General features: G+C 46.2%; 1 protein-coding gene across 1 annotated transcript in view; it reads left to right on the top strand.

Moving 5' to 3' along the window:
* Positions 1-739: 739 nt before the first annotated feature.
* The window catches only part of LOC120224573 (CUB and sushi domain-containing protein 1-like), a 124,331-nt gene continuing 99,843 nt past the window's right edge, over positions 740-25,227 (top strand). The window contains exons 1-2 of the mRNA XM_039222836.1: positions 740-779; positions 6,918-6,995. Of these exons, the coding sequence (XP_039078767.1) occupies positions 740-779; positions 6,918-6,995 (118 nt within the window). The remainder of the gene's footprint in view (positions 780-6,917; positions 6,996-25,227) is intronic.

The following is a 25,227-nucleotide window of genomic DNA, read 5'->3' as shown; positions in this document are numbered from 1 at the left end:
GACGCGGCGTCAGAGCAGCCGCAAGCCCCGCCCCCGCCGCGCGCCTCTGCACCTGTGTCTTCCGCTCGACGCCTCACGCGCCGACGCCCTTTATCGGGTCTCCGCGGCTGCGGGAGGGGGGTGAGTGCGCGGCTGGGTGAGGACGGGGGGGTGGGGGACCTGGGGAGGGTGAGGACGGGGGGGGGTGAGTGCACCGCTGGGGAGGGTGAGGCCGGGGGGCGGGGGACCTGAGCTGGGAGACCCATCCCCGCAGCGCTGCGGCGGAGCGTTGCCTCATCCTGGTGGGTGCTGGGGCTCGGTCGCTAGGCGCGACTCGCCAGAGCACGTGAGCCCAGGGGTGCGGGCGCGTGGGGGCCGCCAGGTGGGTCCGCGGGCTGCGGGCTGTGGCCCGGGCAGCCTGGGGGCGGCGGCCCGGCGGTGAGGGTGCCGCGGGAGCAGGACCACGCTTGGTTGGGGGGGGGGGGTCTCTCCCTCGCGCCGGGGCAGGACAGGGGGACCCCGGGGCCCCTGGGTGTCCCTGCGAGCTGGCCCTCTGGTCCCGCGCTCCGTTTGTTCCGTCGCGGTTCGTTTTGTCTCGGTTTGTGAAGGTGGGAAGGAAACAGCACGTTTGTGCGATAATGGAGTTGATCAAGCGGAAGGCATCTGAAAAAACGGCGAATGCAGAAAGAGAAGGCATGGCAGCGGGTTTTGGGGTGCTGAGCTCTCGTGGGGATGTGGAGACTCTAGTTTCAGCCGGGAAATGGGCCCGTCGTCCGTGACAGCGGCCATAATCAGAGCAGGTGTGCGTTCAGATGTGATTCAGGGTCCACACCACCCATACGTTAATACTAATTAACCAGATGAGGAAAGTGAGTTAGTACTTACACTTTTACTGATCCTTACCTGGTGGAACTATGGGGACATTTCGCTTTGGAGTGTAAGCATGGGGTTTTGATGTTTGTTTTTGAGAGAGAGCGAGAGAGAGCAGGGGAGGGGCAGAGAGAGGGAGAATCTGAAGCAGAGCTGAGCTGTCGGCACAGGGCCCCACGCAGGACTCGAACCCATGAACCATCAGTCAGATCCTGACCTGAGCAGAAGTCAGACAGTTAAACGACTGAGCCACCCAGGCGCCTCCAGACATTTTTTTTTTTCTAGGAGAGAGAGAGAGACAGCGTGAGCAGGGGAGGGTCAGAGAGAGAGGGAGTCACAGACTGAAACAGGCTCCAGGCTCCGAGCTGGCAGTCAGCACAGAGCCCGACGCGGGGCTCGAACCCACGAACCGCGAGATCATGACCTAAGCGAAAGTCGGACGCTTAACCGACTAAGCCACCCAGGCGCCCCTCCAAACATTTTTTAAATGTGTATTTAATCTGAATTTTGAACACTCTTATTATAAACAATAATTAAATCTAATGAAGAAATGTTAATTAGGTTGGGGTGCTAGGTAATTAAATCTATTGAGGAAGCAATGGAATATTTTGAAAGCATTTCTAAAAAATGATGGAATAAATGTTATTAGGGGAAAAAGTAAGCTTTATAATAAAAAATGCAAGCCATTGGAATTACTCAAGATATATCATTTTCAAAACATTTATTTTTGTCTTTAAAAAAGATTGACAGAACTCTAGGAAATACTAGAGAAGTTTTTTATTTCCCCCTAGTAATAAAGGAAAACAGAAAATGTGCCAAACAACCCATGAACCAAAACCATTTTTTTCTGGAGAATGACATTTCTACCAATTCAAGAAGAAATTGACATAAAATTCTTTTAAATGGAAATTTAAAATAAATGATATTTACTAAGGGGACAGTATAAAAAGACAACCTAAATACAGAAGATTAATAGCTTATAGAATATAACTGCTTACTTGCCAAATTAAATAAAAAACAATTGAATACTTGCAAGATGAAGAGAAGAAGAATATTTCTGAGAATGAGACAAGTTCAGATAATTTCATTTGTATATCTGTTGTCTACTTAAGTATTTTAAATATTGATAGTATATATTACATATACATTTATGTTCAATTAATAACATTAATGAGAGTGTGAGAATCCGAGTCAGTTGTAAGTGCAGTAAACAGGGCTTATATCTTTATTTGCACACCTTGAATCCTTGAGATGCGTCAGTCATTGCCGTGTTTGGGTGCAACAGTTTCCTCTGTGGGTTGTGGGATGCTTCAGTGGTTTCTGTCCTTGTATTTAGTGAGTTAATTTTGTTTCAAACAGTTGTGAGTTTATTTTATTATTTGAAATGAGCTGAGCCCTCCCTCGCCGGGGAAGTGTTGTGTCAGACGTTGGTGCCAGAAGCTCCCTGGACGCCCGCTGCAGGAGCTATGCCTTGGTTTCCTAGCAGGTCTAAGGAGCGCGAGGACCAGCTGAAGGCCTGGCGTCCCCTTGCGCGGGCGTGGCAGGGGCCGGGGAAGCACCCAGGCGGAGCTGGATTAGGACCCAGTTGGGACAGAGGAGGGGAAGGACATGCCCTTTGGAAAGGATTGAGAAGGCAGTTAGTTGCATTATGTAGAAACAGGAAGATTTACCTCTTACCGTGTTGCCGCTTTAAACAGTTATGAAAAACTGTTGTCATTTCGATACAGTGGTTTCCTCAAATTTCCAAATTACCTAAAGTGAGGTTGAACCTAACCCTGAGAGATTACAGCGAAAGAAGCTGATGGGAGGAAGGAAGGGACAGAAGGAAAATATATCCTCTGTTGATATTTTCCAATATTTTCTACTCCTAATCTTCAAATATTATCCCTAGAACTTTTCACCTTATTAAATGTCCTCATAGGAAAGGACACTGTAATGATAATATCTGAAGATGCTAAATCTGAATCACTGAGAAATGATTTTAGGCAAGATAGACGTGAGTCTCAGACTCTAGTGATAGCATTTATCCAACTCTTCCCCGTCCCCCAAAACAAACTAATGAAGAGAAAGGGCAGCAAAAATAAAACCATAAAAGTAAATCCAGGTAGCCGTACTAAAAAACTGTAGCTTGAAGGCCAGGCCCAGCTCCAGAGTCCCCGACTCCATATGTCTGAGGTTGACCCAAGAATTAGCATGGCTGTCAATCAGGAGATGGATTTGTCATCCATTCTAAGGCGTGGGAACAAATGGCTGAACACTTGTATCCATGGGAAACCTCAGGCTGCTGGCAGAGGTTGCCCCGGGTGGGCAGTCTTCCTGGAGACGCGCCCATCTGTCTGCTCTACCCTCTCCCTCACCTCCTGCATCTTTTCTGGAGAGAGGAACTTTCCATCCAGGTCTGCGGAGAGTGGGGTGAGGGGCGGGAGGACACTGAATAGAGGAAAAGAGGGGGCATGGGCGGAGGGACCCTTGGGGGAATGCCCAAGCCAACTGCCCTTTCTTTGAATGTCACCAAGAATTAGTGCTGTGCAATTAGAAGACCCAGTGACGTTGGACACATTAGGACTCAGTGGACCAGATACTCTTCAGCAGCACAGCACCATCTTGTTGGGGGAAAAAAAAATCCTTGGTGGAATTACCTTCATACAACTACATACACTTCTTTGCAAAATTCCAGAATTTATTAGGCACCCTGGTAGGACCTATGTATTTAGAAACTGTTATGCCCTGAAAGCTACTCTTTTTCTTCCTCTTTGTTTTCTGAGTGCATTGAGTTCTGTTTATTTTATCTATTTATTTTGGGTGACATTTGCTTTAATGTTATGCTCTTTATTATCTCCCATCGATCCTTCTGTTCATTATTTCTTGTGCATTCATCTCTTCTCTCCTGAGTAACTTCAAGACAAAGTTATTTCAGCCGGAGATGGCGGTTATGATGGGTGACGCACGTGGAAGCGTTCCGCAGTTCAAATTAAAACATTGTTCGGGGGAGTCTGACAGACAAGGTCACGCTGTGGTGAGGGCATGTGCTCTACTTGTTTCCCACCAAACAGAGATAAGGATGAGGAAGATGTCAGATGAGGAGGGAGCAGAAAGGGGAAGACCCCTGATGCCTATTGATGGTTCTCTGCTAGGGAGGTGGATGCTAGGGAAGCAGGATGCCCACTGGGGGACGCCCTTTGGGGTTAACACCCTTGGAAGGAGGGGAAAGCAGCTGTCCTGGGTTTCCTGGAGGTCCTAAACAGTCCCAGCTATGCACAGGGTACCTGGAGTTGAACTCACTCCCCCTCGGGACTTGCATACGGCGCATTAGTCCTTGTTGTGGTCGGCCCCTGGAGGGTATGACCGCGGTGAGGTGGCTGTCTGGACCTCAGCATTCCCTGAAAGGGGCTGGCACTGAGCACTACGCACTGACCAGACCTTCCAGGAAGGGGGGTCTCCGGGCACCAGCAGTGGCTGCACCACTAGGGGTCCCGTGGTCTGGCTGTGGCCCCGGCCATCGCCTTCTGCTTGAGCCACATAACCACACTGGGCTAATTCACTCACTTCTTAACTACCCCGTTGGGAAGAGCCCTTCAGAGTCTATAAACTACTTCCACACTCTCATTCCCCCCCCTAGTGAAATTCATAGGAAAGGGACCCACAGTCATTGGAAAAATTCAACAACTGAATTTGTGGTGTGTAAGTGATTTGTCAGATTACGTGATTATAGTAATAGGGGTAAAGTTCAAAGTCCAAGGCCAGACCCCTTCATATTATGCCAAGAAGGGACTGCTTGAACCCCCATACCCCGCTAAACAGGCAGCATCATCTAAGATATCTTGTGAATAGAACATTTTGAGAAAACTGATTCATCAGTCTCTTAGGTGGAAATAGTCCCAACTTGCCATCATATTGGTGTCACTGTGAGGAATTGGCTCCAAGGTAAAGTCCATAGTGATGGTACCTATGTACCATCAGATCCGACACCCAGTCTGCTTTTCCCTTGGCCGGTGGACATCCAGTGTCCTGGGTTCCTCCTTTGTCTGCCACCCCCCAGCGCACACTGGTCCTGGGGCACACTGCGGATCTCAGGCAGGTGCCCATGCCAGGAGTGCTCCCTAGTCCTCTTGTGCCCCACACCCCATGTGTGCTGCCTAAAACGAGAAAAGTTCTGTACAAGACCTAGCTGAGTTGTAGTAAGATTGACACCATGGGGGCTTTGAAGACTCTTCCCACAGTGTAAGCTATTAACCAGTGTCCCTGTGTGGAGCGAGGTGAGATGTGGACTGTGAGACTCAGATACACAGAGATGCAGAGACCTCTCTACCCAGGGCGTCAGGGAGTCCAATGGCAAGGTGGTGGCAGAGTGGAGAGGGAACACGGATTCAGTGACATCAGCCATGGAAGGACAGTCCCACAGGGCATTTCCTGGGGCCACTGCAAGGGCACATGTCCGAATGCAGAGATAGGAAAGTAACAGCAAACACCGTCAGGTACTGAGTCTGCCATGTTCTGGGTAGACTGCTACCGTGATAGGCTCATTACGTCTACACCTTCCTTATGCAGCCTGCCTACCCCTGTGTTCTGTATCCACATGCTCGCTGTATTAGGGCTCCCCAGAGAATCAGAATGTAGGCTCTCTATGATTTTTATAAGGAATTGGCTCTCCCAATTATGGAAGCTGAGAGGTCCCAAGACATGCAGAGTGAGTGGGAAGGTGGGGACCCACGGGGGCTGATGGTGTAGTTCCGGCCCAAAGGTTGGCAGGCTCGACCCGGGGAGAGCTGATGTTTCAGTGTAAATCTTAAGGCAGGAAAGGCAACATCAACAATAGCTGATGTCCCAATATGAAGATAGGCAGGAAGAATCTTTCCTACTCAGGAGAATGTCCGCATTTTCCTCTGTTCATGCCATCTGCTGATTGGATACAGCCCACCCAGATTGGGGAGAGCAGTTTGCTTCACTTAGCTGATCTACATGTTAATCACATTCAAAAAGCCCTGTCACAGAAATGCCCAGAATACTGATTGACCACATCTCTGGACACTCTGTCCCCCGTCAAGTTGACACATCAAAGTAACCACCACACTCATGTTACAGAGCAGTGAGCAGACTCTGAGTTAAGCGACTTACCCAGACCACGTAGCTACCAAGTGGTTAGCGAAGCTTTGAACCTGGGTCTGAATACTTTCAGACTAGGTGCAGTCTTGTTTACATGAATGATAACTGTTCAAATTAAATATTAAATTCATAATATAAATTATTAATACATTATTTTCATTAAATAACAGGGATATATTTTCAATATTTAAAATATAAACATTTAAATTAAAATACTATTTTTTATTTTCTTCCCAAGAAATGCTTCCTCACTTTTTTTTCCCTAGACATGACCAGAAAAGTGGAATTTCTTAATATGTTTGATGCAGGACCTAAAAGAAGAATATAAATTTAACCCTGAGGACTATGACCTTAGAAAGCAATCTCATATAGGCTTTTTTTTGGGTTTTTTTTTTTTTTTTTTTTTTTTTTTTTAGCATTGTCCTTAGGTAACAAGTGTCTGGAAGGATTTTCATTCTTTTAATGAACATCTTATTCCTGGCTCTCAGAACATGATTTCCCTTATGAGTTCCCCTTGAGCATATGTATGCTAAACTTTGTACCATTAAATAACTACACTAATAACTAAATGAGCAGCTTTCATTTTATCTAAAAATTATCATCGACATAGCATGGAAGGCTCTGGAGTCACTGCCCCTACATTACTCTGAGAGAGTGGTCTGCGGAGTCCTTGGTGAAACGATGGTGATTTCCCCAGGCGCCTTTGCTGGTGTTGTAGCTGAACCACACCCCGTGCCATTTTTAGTTTCTCTAAGATACGATCTTGCTGTCTGATAGCCTTGTGTTAATTACTCACACGCTCTTGTGCTTCCTTTGCTTTGCATCATTAACCTCTTAGGACGTGTCCACTTCGCAGAGGTTGGTGAGCAGGCAGTGGGGACTCGGAATGCCGTGAGGGAAGAGCACTGTTTTGTGATGGCCCTTTTGAGTCTTACCTACTAACTGCTTTACCTTGTTTCTTTCAGTGAAAAAGGCAATTGAGATGAAGTCAAGAGGAGTCAAGATGATGCCCGGCAAGGACAGCAGCCATAAAAACTCCGTCCGTAAGTCCTCCTTTCTTTCTGTATGAGGGTTGATGCGTCAGTTAGAGGCGGCACACGGGACAGTGCAGGCAGCCTGGGGGAGGAGGCCCGTGAGCTGCATACCTCCCTTCCCCTCTTTCTGCTCTTCTACGTCCAAACGTGTGTGCTGGCGTCACCTTGCTGGGAAGGAGGGTGACATTATCCTATCTGAATCTGCTAAGTGCAGCTCGAATCTGTGCTGGGTCCCTGGCCTCCGCGGTCACCGTGGGGAGGACCCCCAGTTCTGCTGCCGGCGTCTGGCCCCAGCCTCCCTCTCCACTCTCACATGTATCTGTGGGGTTTAGGAGCCTGGCCTTACCGTTTGTCTTCCTGTTAAAATGTTCTCAATCGCCCATGGCCTGAAGAATAAAATAGCGTTGGGGCAAGCCCTGAGTCCATCCAAAGGGAAGGCTGTATATATCATAGAGACCGGGTCCATATAGGGTCCCTTTGGGTGGGCCTGGCGCACGGTAGCGCACGGTCTCACGTGCTGGAAGACTGGAGGTGTCTCCCACTCGCTGATGCTGAGGGACTCCCGGGTCGTGCCCGTGTCCTGCTCAGGGGCTCCGCGCCCCCTCCGAAGGCTCTCCTAACTCCAGCACCATTAGCTGCTCTGTTCTCGCCTCTGTGTGCATTTTCCTGCCCCACGAAATGCAGCTCAGCCAGCAGGCCGTGTGGTCCTTGCCCCGGCACCAGGCTCTTTTTATGACTTCCAAGCTGTTGAGTTGCTTTTTCTGCCCCTTCCCGGTGTCCCTATTTGCCTGATCTTTTTTCGCTCCTTAACCAGTGTCTGGGATCCATGCAGCATAGCCGCTTCCCCCCGCCTGGCATTTAGTAGAGATGGAAGGCTTGGCATGGGCTTCTCCGCTCAGCCAACTCTGATTTTATCTGCCTGATATATTGGGCTTCCGCATGAAGTTTTGTCCATGACAGATATTCCCGACAACTAATAAGGAAGCAAAAATAATCAACAATATGAGTCTTTGAAAAATCAGTTTGTAGAATGACCCCCTTCTGCCTCTCAGCAGCCCATTCGCATGGTAGCCTACTCGTTGCCTGTAGACCGTGGTCTGTTGACTGATGATGGTCCTGCCCCATTGCCACCGAAGAGGGTGGCAATGCAGAGACAGACCCCGGGATGTAGATGCCAGATAAGGGCCTGTCCTAGATCTCTCGCACCCCCACAACAAGTACCCGGGATTGGCTGGTTTGCACTTATTTCACATGGTTCCAGCTGCTGGAACACCAGAGATCAAGGCAGACTCAAGTTCTGGTGAGGACTTGCTCCCTGGTTTAGAGATGGCTCGCCTCTCTTTGCATCCTTATAGGTGCAGGGAGAAATCATCTCTCCTGTCTTTTCTTGTAAAGGCACTAATCCCATCATGGAGGTTCATGCTCATGACCTGTTACCTCCCAAAGGCCCACCTCAGATCCCGTCCCACTGGGGGTTACGATTTCCAGGAAGCAATTTTGAGAGGATGCAAAGATTCAGTCTATCAAAGGATGTATTCCCCGACTCGGGCTAACTCAGGTTCTTAGGTACCACAAGCACACACAAAATCAATCTTTAATATTTTCATTACGCTTTCTGTTTGATAATCACGGAAAGTATCATTCAAATCAAATTGGACTACAAAAGGAATCCAAATGAAAAGCAGAAAACAACTGAGTGACAGAGAAAGGAAGGGTTTTATTAGTAAAGTGTTAATAGTTTTCTTGCTAGCTTTTAATTCTGGATGTTCAGTAGGGTGGGGGATGTGGTATTTACCACAGTTTTACGATATATATTTTATAGTTGAACACCCTGCGGAGATGACCCACGGTAATATAGAGCCACACGGCAGGGAGACCTCTCCGTCATGTCACTATTAGGTCCAATCCCGAGCTTCTCTGCGAGAGCAAAATGTAGGCAGAAGCTCTCTTCGTAAAGACAAGGTCTCTCTGTCCTTATCTGAACATGAAGCGACAAAGGCACAATTACCCATTTGGTGTGAAAAAGTAGGCTGTACTTTTTTAAACGTTTGGTTTCGGTCCTGAGATATGAAAGTTAATTTTTAGGAAAAATGAGGATTAAAGAAACTGAGGGCCTTCTGAGGTCTATGATGTAGTAAATAATAAACTGTTACACAGAAGGCTTAGCTGGAAAATCATGTACTGTGTTTCCTAGAGAAACAGACGTGGGCTTTGAAGACAAGGATTCCGTGGTTGTAAAAGTACGGAGGGTAGCCAAGTTCAGGTTTCGTCATTTATGAAAGGAAAACAATAACTTTGTAATCAATGTTTAATTTTTTAAAGATTTTTTAATGTTTTCAATTTATTTCTGAGAGAGAGAGAGAGAGAGAGAGAGAGAGTGAGACAGCGTGATCAGGGGAGGGTCAGAGAGAGAGGGAAACACAGAATCTGAAACAGGCTCCAGGCTCTGAGCTGTCAGCACAGAGCCCAACATGGGGCTCAAACCCACAAACTGTAAGATCATGACCTGAGCCAAAGTCAGACGCTTAACCAACTGAGCCATCCAGGACCCCCGTCAATGTTTAACTTAAAGTTTTAATTTGGTCAGATCGATAAAGCAAGGTGTTTACAGATGGCCTGCTCCAAACATATCGTGTGATGGGCGATCAGCAAACCCCAGCCGTGAGGCACTGGGTGACTCTGATGTAAGCAACCCCTTAGTGAATAACCCTGCCTTCCTTTATTCTCCAGGGCGGGCATCTGTTCCTGAGGGGGCCCTGTTCTGATCACCCACACAGGGCCAACTACCCCCAAGATTCAGGGGCTCAAAGAGAAACAGGTGGACAGAAGCACTAGACAAAGTAGGGAAGCGTGCCTCCCGGCAGGAGGGAGCCAGGCCTCCCCAGGTGCCCGGAAGAGAGAGCGCCCGGCTGGGGGTAGAGGGGTCTGGCAGGCTCCCTCCGGGGATTGGTGGGTTAGTGATGGAAGGCTCATACGATTGTAGCAGTCAGGTGGCCACAGTGCTGGACCGAGGCGTTGTGTCCCGTGATGCACGGCGAGAGTAAGTGAGGATGTGTCAGTGGTGTGTTAGGGGTTCCTTCCCACCTGCGGTGGCCGGAGCACAGCTTCTAAGCAGATGCCCCGTTTCATTGGGTAGATAAGCGATGCCCGTATTCGGGTGTATCGCGGGGCCCATCTTTCAGCTGCGCAGCCCACCTCCCTCCGGGTCAGCACGTGTTTCCTTCCTACACCTGCCTGGGTTGTCCATGTGGCCCAAGGTGCTCCGTGGGGGTGGGACTGTCCTCGGGAAGCCCGTCCCAGCTGGCCTGTGTGGGTCCCACACTGCACTTCCCCCTCCCGACGGCCCGGGCTGACACGCACTCCGCACGTGTTCACTGACCGCATACCCGAGGAGAGGCTCATTTCCCCCTCCCCCGTGTTGTGGAACAGAAGCCCTACACATCCTCTCTTCTCCAAGGGGTTGATGAATCTTTTGGGAATTTTGCTCTGGAATCTCTGTTGGTCAGTTTCTTTATCCAGCCCTGGTTTCACCTTACCAGTTAACCCCCTAGTCCTTCACATCCATCCTTCACGTGCACAAAAGTGATCACACAGTACGGGGGTTGGGGGGGGGGCAAGTGGGGATAGTTCAGCCCTTCTACATAATGAGGGCAATTGATTTCCTCCATTACCTTGTAGAATGGAATGATGTACAAGTTTGTGTTTTCATCAGCTTTGTTCATTATCGATTTGTGTTTTCAAAAAATCTCAAAGGTAATTATGGTGTTCATTCTGCCTATCGCTCTACGTTTCTAATCACTTTGAGCTTTGGAAAGATTGCAACATAAATGGGGCGCACCACTCCACAGAAGGACATCTGGGAAAAGCTCGGTGAAGTTCCCATGCGAGCTTCCTTGCTGTCTCAGGCAGGGCTCCCCTTCTGAGAAAGGACCCTCTTGATACCAAGTGGTTATTAAGTTGCCACTGCCTATTTTTAAATGGTGTAACAGTAGACATAGTATAATGTCTTCTTCCTCTTCTGCATCTTGCTCTCCTAGGTGGGATACAATGTTAGCAACCCCACTGGGAGAGCCAGGAGGCTACATAATCCCCTAGTGCCCTTCTAACTCCAGAGTATACAGATCTGTAGGGAGGAAGGTAAACTAAAACCTTGGTTGTTGTTTTTCAGCTAGAGACTGTTTCCCTCTGTAAAGTTAAAGACAAATGCCCTTACAGACTCCACATTGATGTGTTGTTAACTCACTCAGATGAACTGACTGCACGTGCTATGTTCTGAGCACGGTGGTTACAACAGCTGATACCCAGGCAGGGTAGGACATTGATGCAGATTCATTATTTACTCTAAAATAGAAGAAAACATTATGGAAAAATTGAACAATATAATGTGTTATCTCATAAACCTTTGAGTAAAAATAACAACAGACCATTATAAAATAAATGACCCTAGAATTCTTCTACATTTGATTATAAACCATTTATTTCATTGCCTTTGTGTCTATGGATAATCAATATTTGTTTTCTCCCTTGAAAAAAAATACCTGAAACAAAATAGTCCAAGTTGTGAAATAGTTCTGTTAATGAAAAGCAATTGATCAGTTGTTGTCTTCTGTAATGATACTAAGTAGTTCCATTTTTTACCTCTGGCTTTTCTTTTGACTCTGAAATAATTATTTGGAAAGGCAGATTTTAAAATGTTTGTATTTCTGCTTTTAGAATGACATGGCATAATGATGTCTTAACTGCTTTATGCAGCTCAAAATACAATCACAACTATATAATGTCTGATTCACCTTTTTAACATGCTGTGACTGGTTAATCTATCTTCTAAAATCTAACCATTATAAATGATTTTCTGTCTGCCTGGAGTCATACTACGTGTACCCACTTACCACTATAATTGCTACATTCGTAGTCTTTATTTTCTTACGTTTGAAAAACTATAAAAGCAGATGGGGTATACTCGTGTGAAGTATTCTCTTCTTATGTTCTGATGTGCGGAGAAGAAAAGAGATTAACCATCTGTCTTGCCTTCTTGTTGGACGCTAAGCTTTGTGACGTTCTCACCGAGGGCCCAGCCCAGGAATGCTCTCCTATCAGCCCTCTCTCTGCAGACATGACTAGTGAAAGCTGGGAAGTCAGAAACCAGGGATTCTCGTTAACCAGGTTAAAACGAGGTGAAGAAAAGGCAGGCCACCCCGGCTGCCGTCGTGGCTCAGGGCGGTCCCCACTGGTCCAGGGCCATGTAAAGAATGCGGCAAAAGGGGCAGGATGGCCGGTGTCCTCACACTTGTCCCCTTGGTGCAGAGCTGGGGAGGGGGGCGGGGATGCAGGGAGGGGCGAGGGAAGGTGAGTGTGCGGGGAGATGAATGACCAGAAGGCCCAGGTAATCTGAACTCTGGGCAAGGCTGTGCAGGGAACAGAATCAGCCTCATTGTTCATCTCACCAGCTGTGCGGGATGCCGGGTGCTTTCCGCCCTGAGACTGTTCTGGGAATGCGTGTCACCTGGCCAGGATTTCCCAGGCACCTGCATGTGTTCTTGTTCTGTTAACACCTATGTGAGTCACCTTCAGAAATCAACACGATTTGCTTTGCCCATCCCCCCAAAAACCATGTCTTGCTTCCTAATACTGTCGTTAGCGTCACTACACTCGTCATTAAATGGCCCGCAGTGCTCTCATCATCCAGCTTTGTTTTTAGGGGACCTTCTTGTCTATTATTAGGGGTGATTTGTTGGAACGGCTGCAGACTAGGGTGATTTGTAATCCCGCTCCCGAAAAAGCCGTGCCTGCTCTCCCCACGCTGGGTTTCCGGCACTAAGTGCTCCAGGTCTTGCTTCAAAGCAGATTTTGACAGTAGGAAAAATGATAGCCCCATTAACCTCTAACAGTTGTATAAAGGTTTAATAAAACACGAGGGATAATTGCACCAATCTACTGTGTTCTATCATAAAATGTAATAATAGGGAGTTTTGCAATAGTGAAAGATCCTTGTTTTCTTAACAAAAATCCATCCTCATGTAGCACGAAAGTACTAGATTTCATGAATTGCTTCATAAATCAGGTAAGTAAATTATGCTTGCAGTTTCTAAATAGGCCTTTGTCACTGTGGGAGCTAAAATATCTCTCACAGTGCTGAGGAAACCCTTGCTGCAGAGGGGAGAGCTGTCTGGAAACTTGGGGAAGAACAGCATTGATGGCGACTAGAAGCAGAAGGAGGTGGTTCGTCAATTATTTAACACACCACTTACATAGATTATTTCTTAAGCAACCAAGAAGATACGTAAAACAAGATAGAGCCTGATTGCATTATAGACGGTTAAATGGCACTGTAACCCTAGTAGGAAGTAAAATACTTTTTCAGTAACTTCAGCGTACAATTATGGAGCGTCATTGATTAACGAAAGGGGAAAAAACTCACTTTGCAAAATGACTCGCGAATGCAGTATTTTATGTGAGCGTGCTCCTAGGTGACTCAGCTCAGAGAGGTCAGGGTGCGTCCTCACACTTCTGTCTCTTGGTTTTTGAGAAGCCCAGTATGTCCCGTGTTGGGTTTGTGTTTTCATCAAATGTTGTAAAGCAGCGTACCCCCCCCCGAACTAATTGGGAGGGGCGTGGGGTTACTGGTGGTCACGTGTGGGCACAGGGACACTAATTCCAGCAGCGCTTAGAAAGAATCCCCTTTCTGTTGGCATTAAATTACCTTGCATGATGGCATGTTTGCTAGCGAGTAACTACTGTCAGAAGCTAAAGAGGAAGATAATTAATCATGGTAACTCCGTTATGAAGTCAGTGAAAGCCCTCCATTTTACACATGAGGAAACTGAGTCATTGAGTTAAATAGCCTCACGGTAAAGAGCTGGAGCTAAAAATCAAGTGCTCAGAACATCAAGGGGAATTCAAGAAATATGAAAATGCACATCTCTTAAGTCCCATTATTTAAATCACATTTTGAAGGTGCCAGGAGAAAACTGAAAATATTCTCAGATTAAGTCCTTTGAGTGCTTATAGCATTCCAGAATCATAATGTTGAAATGGACTTCCAGTGTTGGGGGAGAGACTTGGTAACTTTGCCTCACTGAATGAGAAATTTAGATAAATGAACTCATGTTGACCAGGACGCGGTGATTATGCTGATAATTTATGTTAAATTCAAGGCAGGCAATTAGCGTGTTCAATAACATGGAAACTAGGAGCAGCAGCGTAGGTCCTGGATGTGCCTGGATTGATGGCGGAGCGCAAGCTCGCAGCTCCCTCGGCGATTCAGGGAAGGCCTGCGGAGAAGACACGGCTCCTTCCAACTCACGCCAGAGCCAGGTGAACCCATGCCCACCTGCCTCACAGGTGACCCTCGAGACTCGAACACCCGTCATGTGCCCCGCACGGTGTCTTTGTAACGTCTCCCTTGCTGCCAGTCTCTCTCTTTGACTGTTTGTTCCAAAATAACGATAGGTTCCCAGGGACTTGAGTGAAGTCTGTAAGGAGGGCTTGTACCTGCACTGTTGCCCGGCGTGGTAACACCTCCCCTACTGGAGGTGAAGTGACTTCCGAACGTCCCCCGAGCTGATTCGACCTCAGCAGTTGCACATGTGTGTGCGCCGCCCTGTGCACTTGTATCACGAGTGAGGGTTCCCATAACGACTCTAGCCACGGCACAGAACTGCTCCCTCTGCACCCCACGCATCTGCTCCCCACCTGTCAGTGTGCTCTTTCGAGGGTACCTCACAACTGGGACCGTCGTGCATGTAACCATTTGTGACCAGAACCTGCAGGCGCACCGTCCTTGCCACCCACCCGAGTGTTGTGTGTGAAGTGTGCTCTGTTTCCTTGCATGGTGTCCCGTGGCTCCCCCGCTCCTGCCTTGTTTGACCTTCATCTTGCTGAAGGATGTGGGGTTTGTTTCCAGTCTGGGGCTGTTAGGAACAAAACACTATGAATGGCTTCTGCATAACCATGGGTTTTTATTTCTCTTGGATAAATGCCGAGGAATGTAATTGCTGGGTCACATATGACCCAGATGCATATGACATTTGCATGTCTTGATGTATGAGAAATTGCCAGACCTGTTTCCAGAGTCCCTGTGTCATTTTACAGCCTCACAGTCAATGCATGTGTGAGCCCATTTCCCAGCAGCCTCGCCAGCACTTGGTGTTATGGCTAAAGAAAATTAGCCATTCTGATAAGGAGGTAGTGATATCTCATTATGGTGTTAATCTGCATTTGCTCAATGGCTAACGATGTTGAACATCATTTCCTGTGCTCGTTCGCCGTCTGTGCGCCTTCTCCAGTGAAAGGGGGGGTTACATAGTTTGCCCACTTGCTGTTTGGATTGTTTTTGTTGTTTGTTTGTTTGTTTCTCCCATTGAGTTTTGAGGGTTTGCTATATATTCGACATGCTCATCCTTTGTTAAAATGCTGTTCGCAAATATGTTCCCCAAATATTTTCATATTTTCATGGCCTTCCAAGAGCCTTTTGCAGAACCAGTCTCTGTCTCTCTTTCTCAGTTTTTTAGCTGATAGATTTCTATCAAAGAAAGGGAATTGAAGTAAGTTCTGGCTTCTGCAGTCACACATGGCATGGACAGGGACAGCTGGCTCGTGACTGCCCTGACTGCCCTCAGCAGAGAAGGTGTGAGGGCCCAGTCCCAGAACCCCATGACCCCATGGGGGTCACAGGCTGCTTGCAGTGGTGAGTCCTGTGGTTTAAATGGCCTGTGCAGAGGAGGCTGAGGAGCTGATAAAATGTCCTCATTCATAGCCCCACAGCTGATGGGATATCTTCATGGGGATCCAAATGAATTATAGTAATCTTAAAATAAGGGAATTTAAATTATGGAAATAAAGCTTAATTCAAATAATAAAGAGTAAAATATATTTTACAAATTCTTATTGAATTTTTTTCAAAGTTCCTTATCTTTTGCTTCCAGTTTGACCATGTATTCTAGGGTTTGGAATGGACAAGCTTCTTCCCCTGAGTCACTGTGTTGCCTTGCCTGCAAAATGTAATGGCCTTGCTATAAGTCACCAAAGAAACATACTGATGATATATTAACTTCAATAGTGCTCATCATTTTTTTTTGTTACAATTCTATCCCAAGTAATTATCACATTAATTGGAGTAAATCAGATAATTTAATCACAGCACATTATTATATTTATTTGATGCAGTGCTAACTCGATCCTGTCCCTGGTATTCAGTGCATTTACATTATTTTTATAAAGAAGTAGAATATGGGGAGATGTGCTCAGTGGAAGTTTATGCCAGGGAAGGAAAATAAGTTGTGTTTTAAGATACATATGTGAAAATATATGGCAAATCAAGGAGATAAGCTAAGATTAACAAACTGGGTAATTAGTAGTGTTTTGCAGACAGAAAGCACCATATTTTGCAAGCACTGCATGCTGCAATTATTATTAGAATGCTTGCAGGGAACTTAATTTGCTTATTGAAGTCACCTATTTTATAGTTTCATCTGTCAAACTGAAAGGCATATAAAATAGTATAAAAGATGAAACACCCAAACAAGATACTTTCATTGTGTCTCTGGGAAAATCATAGCTTAAGTTCACATTCGAGTTTGGTAATTAGCATGGAAGAAATGTTCCATACACCCCCTGCCCCAAGAAAAGCTTTACGGCTTTTATTTCGTGCAAATGCATGCGTAAATATTCCACAAATCTTTGTAGGTTTCTGACATTGGGAAGAATGGTAGTTATAGTTAGGCATACTTCTCAGAAGGTCTGATTCATCTGTTATCTGTAAAGAGATAGAAATGAATGAGAAGAATTTCAAATGTGTTAGGTAACTGTATCGTGTAATGACAACAGTTATATATTCTGTGAAATGAAAAAGGAATCCTATTATAAAGTGAAAAAGTTATTTGCTGACTGATCTGCAGTCTACCCGCAGCCGGTCATGTTGAGTACGCTCAGAGTATGGTGCGGACCTCATCTATGCCACCAACCACCCACAGGCCATTTTCCTTACGTTCAGTCATAGAAAAATTATTCATGGCAAATTTTGACCCAATTCTAGTTTTTCATTACATGCTTTTTACATCACAGTGGCTTGCTAAAATTTGCTTTAGTTGAATGAATAACTTCATTTCTTGTTTTCATTTGTTTGATAAATGAAAAAAAAATCTCTACTTTGGATGTTCTTGTAAAATATACAAGCACTTTTCTCCAGGATTATCATCCTTCCAGATAATAATTTTTTAATCTCGTAAAAAAAAAAAAAACCCAAATAAGCAGATATCCTATTAATGTTCTCCTCTGTATCTATAAACTCTAACTAGAATAATTTAAAGCCAACCTTGTGTTTTTCATGATTTTATATTTATACTCATTCTATTGAGAGGCTCAGATGGAATTTACTTCATTAAAATGAGGTTAAGTATGCCAGACAATTTGAGCAACCTCTTTTGTTGTTGTTGTTGTTGTTGTTGTTGATGTTACTCAGCGTTTGTTTTTGTGCAGTCAGTGTTTTTGGTGAAGGGCGTTATGTGGCTAATCCTGTGTTAACGGGACTATAATTAGGATCTTTGCCTGTGTTGGAAAGCCTTCAAAGGTTTATTGCATCTATAAGATCAGTATTTTTTTTGACAGTGTCCTAAAGGCCCTCTACTTCGCCAGTATAACTGTCCTCCACTTTGGCAACAATGTCACATGCTACATGTGCACACACACGTGCGCGCGCACACACACGTGCACGCACATTCCTAAACAGGGCCACGTGCCTTTGTCCGTGCGGATTAATCTGGTATGAATACCCTTTCTGCCTTGGCCCCCTCTGCTCTCAAAACTTTCTTTTCTCTTCTCTGAATAAATTTCAAATCATCCTGTAAAACTGAAGTGAGATAGCATCTTCTCGGCCTGTCTGGACACACTCCAGGTTGCCTAGGTAGCGCGGGGCTCAGGGCCACAGCGGCCCCCGGGTGCGGAGGGAGACCCAGCACTTCGCGGGAGCCTGAAGGGGCTCCGAGACCTGGGCTCCTCCTCTGCGTCGGGGCCCTTCTCGCTGCCCCCGCTGTGCTCCCTGAAATACAAGTGCACTGATTTCTGCTTCGCACCCCTGCTGTGCCTTGACTTGTGTTGAGCTCGCAGCGCCGCCTGCATTTCGCGTGAGCTGATTCTCTGACAGCCGGCTGTCCCCACGGCTCCTTCGTCAGGGGTAGGCGGGCCGCCTCCGGCCCTGGGGGCCTCTCTGCCATCTCTGTGCCCAGGACTGCCGGCCTCACGGGTTCCGTCGGGACCCCGCCCGGCCTCTGCGAGGCTGAGACGCGCTCCCTGCGGTCCCCCCGCGCGAGCCCCCGAGCCCAGGAGTCTCCCGTCTCGGCAGCGGGCCTGGGGCCCTGCCTGGGCTGCACCTGGGCTGGATCTGTGCCCATCCGCATCGAGGCCTCCTCTGAGCACCCGTGGGCCCCGGCGTGCACGCGCACACACGCACACACACCTCTCCCCAGTCTCCTTCCAGGTTTACTTTGTGCCTGCCTCTTCCCATTACCTGCTCATTGTGTACGCGGGCGGTGTGTTTCTGCCCACGGAGCGATTCTGGTGCGTGTCCGTTGCGCTCCCGGGAGGACGCCGTGGAGACTCGTGGGCGTGTGCTGAGCGGGCGGAGGGGCGGGGCGTCGCGTGGCCCCGCGGCCCGCGCGCAGACGGGAGCGGCACGGCGCTGCCCGCCCTGCCCCCGGCGGCCCGGGTCCCATGAGCTGACGCTTCACCTGCGCCCCGTCCCTGGGGGCCGTGGTGGCCTGCAGGTGGCACAGCTCCGGGAAACCCCGCAGGCAGGCAGGGTGTGCAGGGGCGCGCCCCGGGCGCGGAGGCCACAGGCAGCAACGCGGCACGGTGTTGTGACAGTCCGTAGCCGCACCAGGGGCCTGGGACGTCAGAGAGGCTCGGGGAGGAAGGGCCAAGTCGGTGTGAGGTCGGCCTGGCCGCGCACAGGTGGTGATGGGCCGGGCAGCCCGCGGCCTGCCTCCCAGACACCCAGCTCAGGCCTGGGGGCGAGGAGCGGAGGGCGAGGAGTGCAGGGTGACAGTCCCGGGAGCACCCCGGGGCCCGGAGCCACGCGGGCCACACGCAGAGTCTTCCCCACCCTGCTCACCGCCCTACCGCCGCCCGTGGTTTTGTCACACAGCCGCCCAGAGCACCTGAGACCCAGGGGAATTACTACGAGGAAGGTAGCCTTGGCTCTCTCTTCGTTTCGGACTTAGTGGTGACAGCATCCACCGTATGAGGCCATTTTGATCATTTGTCACACTGGCCCAGCGCCAGACCGTGGGCACCGGGGAATCACACCCACAGAGACTCTTGACGTCTGTGAGGACGGGGACCAGCGTGGGCCCGGGTCGTGGTTCCTGGGAGTATGGGAGTGCTTCCACTCTCACCTTCACTGGGCGGAAATGAAGATGCGCACGTTTGACTTGTGGTATCAGTTGTTAAATGTCCTGGGAAATGATAAACTGCACACCAAGGTTCCTAACCTTCTCTGTACTGAGCCCGATGTGATAAGTGGTGTTTGCCTGTGTGGTCCACAGGACACGCCACAGAGGTGCCGAGATACTGAGCCCCTCAGCACCCTCCCCATGCACACCTACACCCACATGCACACGCACACACACTTGCACACACAGCCACATGTACGCTTGCCCACATGCACAACCATGTACATGCACACACACATGCACGTAATGTGTCTGACTTCTATTTTATTTGGATGTGATATTTATTTTATTTTTTAAGTCTTTTTTAAGTTTATATATTTTGAGACAGAGAGAGAACATGTGCACACAAGTGGAGGAGGGGCATAGAGAGGGAGAGAGAGAATCCCAAGCAGGCTCCACACTGTCAGCACAGAGCCTCACATGAGGCTCAAACTCACCAACCATGAAATCATGACCTGAGTCAAAATCAAGAGGCAGATGCTTAACTGACTGAGCCACCCGGGCACCCTTTTTTTTTTTTTTTTTTTTTTTAAAGGGATGTGGTAGTTATTTTTTAAAAATTGATGTATGTGAGTACTTAAATCACCTACTTAATGGCCTCAAAATATGTAACAAGAAAGCACAGTAAAGCTTCCCCGGCATAAGCTGTGGCCCAGATAAAATCAGCCTCAGGCTGTCTAGAACTCTCAGTTCCCTCTCACACAACTCACTCACCTCTTAACAGAAAGTAGGCAAGTAAAATCCATGTGGAGATTAGTGGTGATGTTATCACGGGGATGCCCTTGAATCAAATCAGTTAACAGAAAAGCATTTCATGCTGTCGAGTGTATAGGTGCCTATTTGGAAGGCATGAAAGGGGGAGGGAAGGTGTAGAGGTCCCCGAAATTTATTACATGCTCCCCAGAGTCACGTTAGAGCACAGATCCTACAGTTTAAACCAAAGCAAAGAGTTGTTTGATTGTCATTTTCTCATTTTATGGGTGGATTGGGAATAATTATATTAATCACCTTTTTACTAAGATGGTCCTTAAAATGCAACACATGAAATTAACACATAGTGCACAGTCTTACATAAAACAAGGTGAGATGACACTTTTTAACTTGATAATATTTCACTCACTGGATTATTTATCACCTATTTACTATGGATAACTGTAAATATGAGTGGAGAGAGCTGTGCAAAGAACCATGTGTTCTCCATTCCCTCCTTTGTGTTTCATCTGTTCACCTCCTCACCCCCGCCCCCAGGGTGTCTTAAAGCAAATACCAGACATCACACTTTTATTTGTAAATACTTAACATAAAGAAGTATGTAGATAGATAGATCCAATGGATAGATAGACAGACTGGTATACCTTTTATATAATGCATTACTATAGTACAGTTTTAAAACACCCAACAAAATTAAATGTATTAATTTCTTAATGTGTATATTTCTTTGGAGTTATCTCAAATTATCTTTTTTTAATTTTTTAATGTTTACTTATTTTTGAGAGACAGAGAGAGAGAGAGAGCGAGCGAGCAGGGGAGGGGCAGAGAAGGAAATACACAATCTGAAGCAGGCTCCAGGCTCTGAGCTGTCAGCATAGAGCCCAATATGGGGCTCGAACTCAGGAACCGTGAGATCATGACCTGAGCCGAAGTTGGACCCTTAACCCACGGAGCCACCCAGGTGACCCGCAACTTATCTTTAATACATGGTTTGTATGAATCAGGATCTCAAATGTCTACACTCTGCATTTGGTTATTGTGTATTCCAGCTTATGTATTTTAGTCTCTTTTCCCTCTCTTCCACCTGTGCTCTTTTTCTTAGGTTTTTCAAATGCCCTTCACAAATTTTAATTTTTTAATTTTTTATTTCTTTAAATATTTTTATTTATTTTTGGGGGAGAGAGAGAGAGAGAGACAGCGTGAGCAGGGGAGGGTCAGAGAGAGAGGGAGTCACAGACTGAAACAGGCTCCAGGCTCTGAGCTGGCAGTCAGCACAGAGCCCGACGCGGGGCTCGAACCCACGAACCGCGAGATCATGACCTAAGCGAAAGTCGGACGCTTAACCGACTAAGCCACCCAGGCGCCCCACTTCACAAATTTTTAAAGGAGGGCGTTAGTTCAGAGAGTGTTTCACATGGTTGATATTTTCAGTATCACAATGATTATACCCCTGGCCTTTTGTTTGTTTATTTCTTTCCTGTTTCTTTTCATTTCGCTTTTGTACTAATAAGAGGTTTTAGAACTACTTGAATAAAGATCCCTTTCACATTATATTTTTAAAACTCAGTTTGGAAGCTAACTTCAAGTTTAGTTATGCTATTTAGAAAGGAGCTAATTGAAATAAATAAACAGTATTAGTGAAGATTCTCTTTTGAGTTGACATGTGTTTCTGTTTACATCTGCATTGCTAATCTCTAGATTTGTTTACTTTTTCTTTGGTTTAGTTTTCCTTAGTGGTCATTTTGTAATTAACCAGCATTTACTTTAGTGAAGTTTTTTTAATTTTTAAAAATGTTTCATTTATTTCTGAGAGAGAGAGAGAGAGAGAAAGAGGGGCAGCGTGAGCAGGGGAGGGTCAGAGAGAGAGGGAGACAGAGAATCTGAAGCAGCAACAGGCTGTGAGCTGTCAGCACAGAGCCCAACGTGGAGTTTGAACCCACAAACTGTGAGATCATGACCTGAGCTGAAGTCAGACACTTAACCGACTGAGCCACCCAGGCGCCCAAGGGAAGTTTTTAGGTCATAGAAAAATTGTGTGGAAAATATAGAGAGTTCCTATGTTACCTCATCCCCACCTACTCCCAAACACACATACGACCTTTTCCATCGTTACCAGCCCTCATCAGGGTGATACTTTGGTTATAACTTACAGGTCAGCGTGGCACCTCATGATCAACCCAAGTGCATAGTTGACAACACGGCTCTCTCCTCATGTCATGCATGCCCTCTGTCTGAGTAACGAGCAGTGTCAAGTATACAACATCATAGTCCATACAGAATAGTTTCATTGTGCTAAACATTCCTGTTCACCACTTATTCATCCCTCCTGTCCCCACTGACCCCTGAAAAACTCTGGTCCTTTTACTGTCTTTATCTTTCTCCCTTTTCCAGAATGTCATGTAGCTGGAATCATGCAGTTTGTAGCCTTTCACATTGGCTCATTTCACTTGGTAACATGCAAGTTTTGCCCCTGTCTTTTCATGGCTTGATGGCTCATTTCTTTTTAGTGCTGAAGAATATCCCATTGTCTGAATGGACCACGGTTTATTCATCCATTATCTACTGAAGGACATCTTATTTTCTTCCAGATTTTAGCAATTGTGAATAAAGTTGGTATTAAAATCCATGTGCAGGTTTTTGTGTGGACATGTTTGCAGCTCCTTTGGGTAAATACTAAAGAGTGTGGTTACTAGATCTTAGCGTATGTATGGTTTTGTAAGAAACCGCCCAAATGTCTCCCACAGTCGCTGCACCATGTTGTATTCCCACCAACTATGAATTATAAATGGGGGGCCTGGTTGCTCCACATCCTCATTAGCATCTGGTGTTATGGGCATTCTGCATTTTGTTCGCTCTAATGGGCACATATTGGTATCTGGTTGTTTCATTGGCATTTTCTTGGACTATCTTCTCCTGTGCTTATTTGCTACCAGTATATCTTTGGTGAGATGCCAATTCAGGTATTTTGCTCATTTTAATTGGTTTGTCTGTTTTCTTAGTGTTCAGTTTTAAGAGTCTTTGTATTTTTTGAATAACAATTCTTTTTCAGATATGTATTTTACAAATGCTTTCTTCCCATCTGTGGCTCTCCTTCGTATTCTCTTAACATGTCACAGGGCAGAAGTTTTGAATTTTAATAAAGTCCACCTTCTCAACTTTTTAAAATAGACCCTACCGTTATTGTTGCATTTAAAAAGTCATTGCCAGATGCAGGGTCATTTAGATTTTCTCCTGATACCATCTGGGTGTTGGATACTTTTGCATAGCACATATAGGTCTATAATCCATCTTGAGTTAATTTTTGCAAAGGGTGTGGATCTGTGTTTAGATTCAGTGTTTTGTGTGTGTACATCCATTTGTTCACTGTCTGCTGAAAGGTCTGTCTTTTCCTCACTGAATTGCCTTTGTTCCTTTATTGAACAGAGGCCAGTTGACTGTATTTGTGGGTCTATCTTTGGGCTCCCTATTATGTTCGATTTTATTTGTCAGTTTGGCCAAGACGGAGCTGTCTTGATTACCATAGCTTTATAGTAAGCTCCATTCCTTGTAGCATGTCAGAATCTGTACCATGCTACAGCTTCACCCAGAACGCTTAAAATAAAAATGTGTTTCTTAAATTGAGATGTCTGGACATGGGGACATCTTGTAGAAGTAACAGTAAATTTTATTTCACTGAAAAATCTAGAATTTATATATTTTTTCCAAGTGGGCTTTAAAAAATATTTATTTTTTTCAGGGGCATCTGGGTGGTTCAGTCAGTTAAGTGTCTCACTTCAGGTCAGGCCATGATCTCACAGTTTGTGAGTTCGAACCCTGCATGTGGGCTCTGTGTGACAGTGTAGAGCCTGCTTCAGATTCTCTCTCTCTGTCTCTCTCTCTGTCCTTCCCAGGCTTGGTCGGTCTAGAAGCATGTGTGTGGTCAGTCTCTCTCTCTCTCAATAAATAAACTTACTCTCTCTCTCGATAAACAAACTTAGAATGTAAAGTGCTAAGTGTTTATTTCTATTTCAGTTTTTTTGATAGAGAAAGAGAGAGGGAGGAGGGAAGCAGAGAGACCTGAAGTGGGCTCTGTGCTGAGAGCAGAGAGCCTGATGCAGTGCTCAGACTCAACAGCCATGAGATCATGACCTGAGCTGAAGTCGGGCACTCACCCAGCCGAGCCACCCAGGTGCCCCTGCTAGTGGTCTGTTTTCCCCAACATTGCACTTGTATATGATAATTACAGATGATTACTAATATTTATTAGGCACATGTAAGAAAGTGTTATACCTATTAGAAAAAATAGATTTTACTATCCTTCTGAACAGGAATTACCATCACCTTTTATGTGAAGAAACGAGGCTCCAAGTTCACTTAGCAGATCCAAGGTCTAATACCTGTGTGCCAAGCACCTCTACAAGGTCCCTTTGCATAGGGATCACAAGATGACTAAACTTTCTACTGGCATTTACAAAAAGAATTTTGGGACTTACCACATTTAAAATTGGTGCTTTATATTCTGCTATATTCCATTTCAAAATAAAAGAGACAATATTTGTAATTTTGGATAAAAATGTGCTATTATGTTCATTCACCATTCATGAAACACACATTTATTCTGGCCAATTTATATGCAGCACTCTTATGTACTTTAATTATGTCTAAATATAAGGTATTGAAATACTTCAAAATAGTTAAACTCAGTGTTCAGTGGTCTGAACACAGTGAACATCTTTGTAAGCAAAAGAAGCAGAATCATTGAGCAAAGAAATCACTAAAATTTGATGCTAAATTTTTCAGATTTAAAGGGAGAAGTCTTTAAATTCAGATCTTCAAAGAAAACAGGTAGAAGAGGAAGAAGAGAGATTGGAAGAAGGTGGGAATTGCTCAAAGCTGCTTGCTCAGCACCTTGGCCAGGGGCCCACACTACCTTTTCCTCTCTTGAGAGACTTGAGTGGAGCAAAGATTGACTAGTTTTACAAGTAGAATTTTGCCGTAACTCAAGGTCCCAGGGTCTTTGAGATAGCCGCTTGTTTCCAAAGGCCATCAGCCATCAATTAGGGAAACGGCACAGGCAACCATACGCCCATGGCTTTCAGAGCAAA

Source organism: Hyaena hyaena, unplaced genomic scaffold (genome assembly GCF_003009895.1).
Source record: "Hyaena hyaena isolate Hyena2069 unplaced genomic scaffold, ASM300989v1 scaffold_1192, whole genome shotgun sequence".
NCBI lineage: Eukaryota > Metazoa > Chordata > Mammalia > Carnivora > Hyaenidae > Hyaena > Hyaena hyaena.
This window is presented reverse-complemented; position numbering and strand designations above follow the sequence as displayed.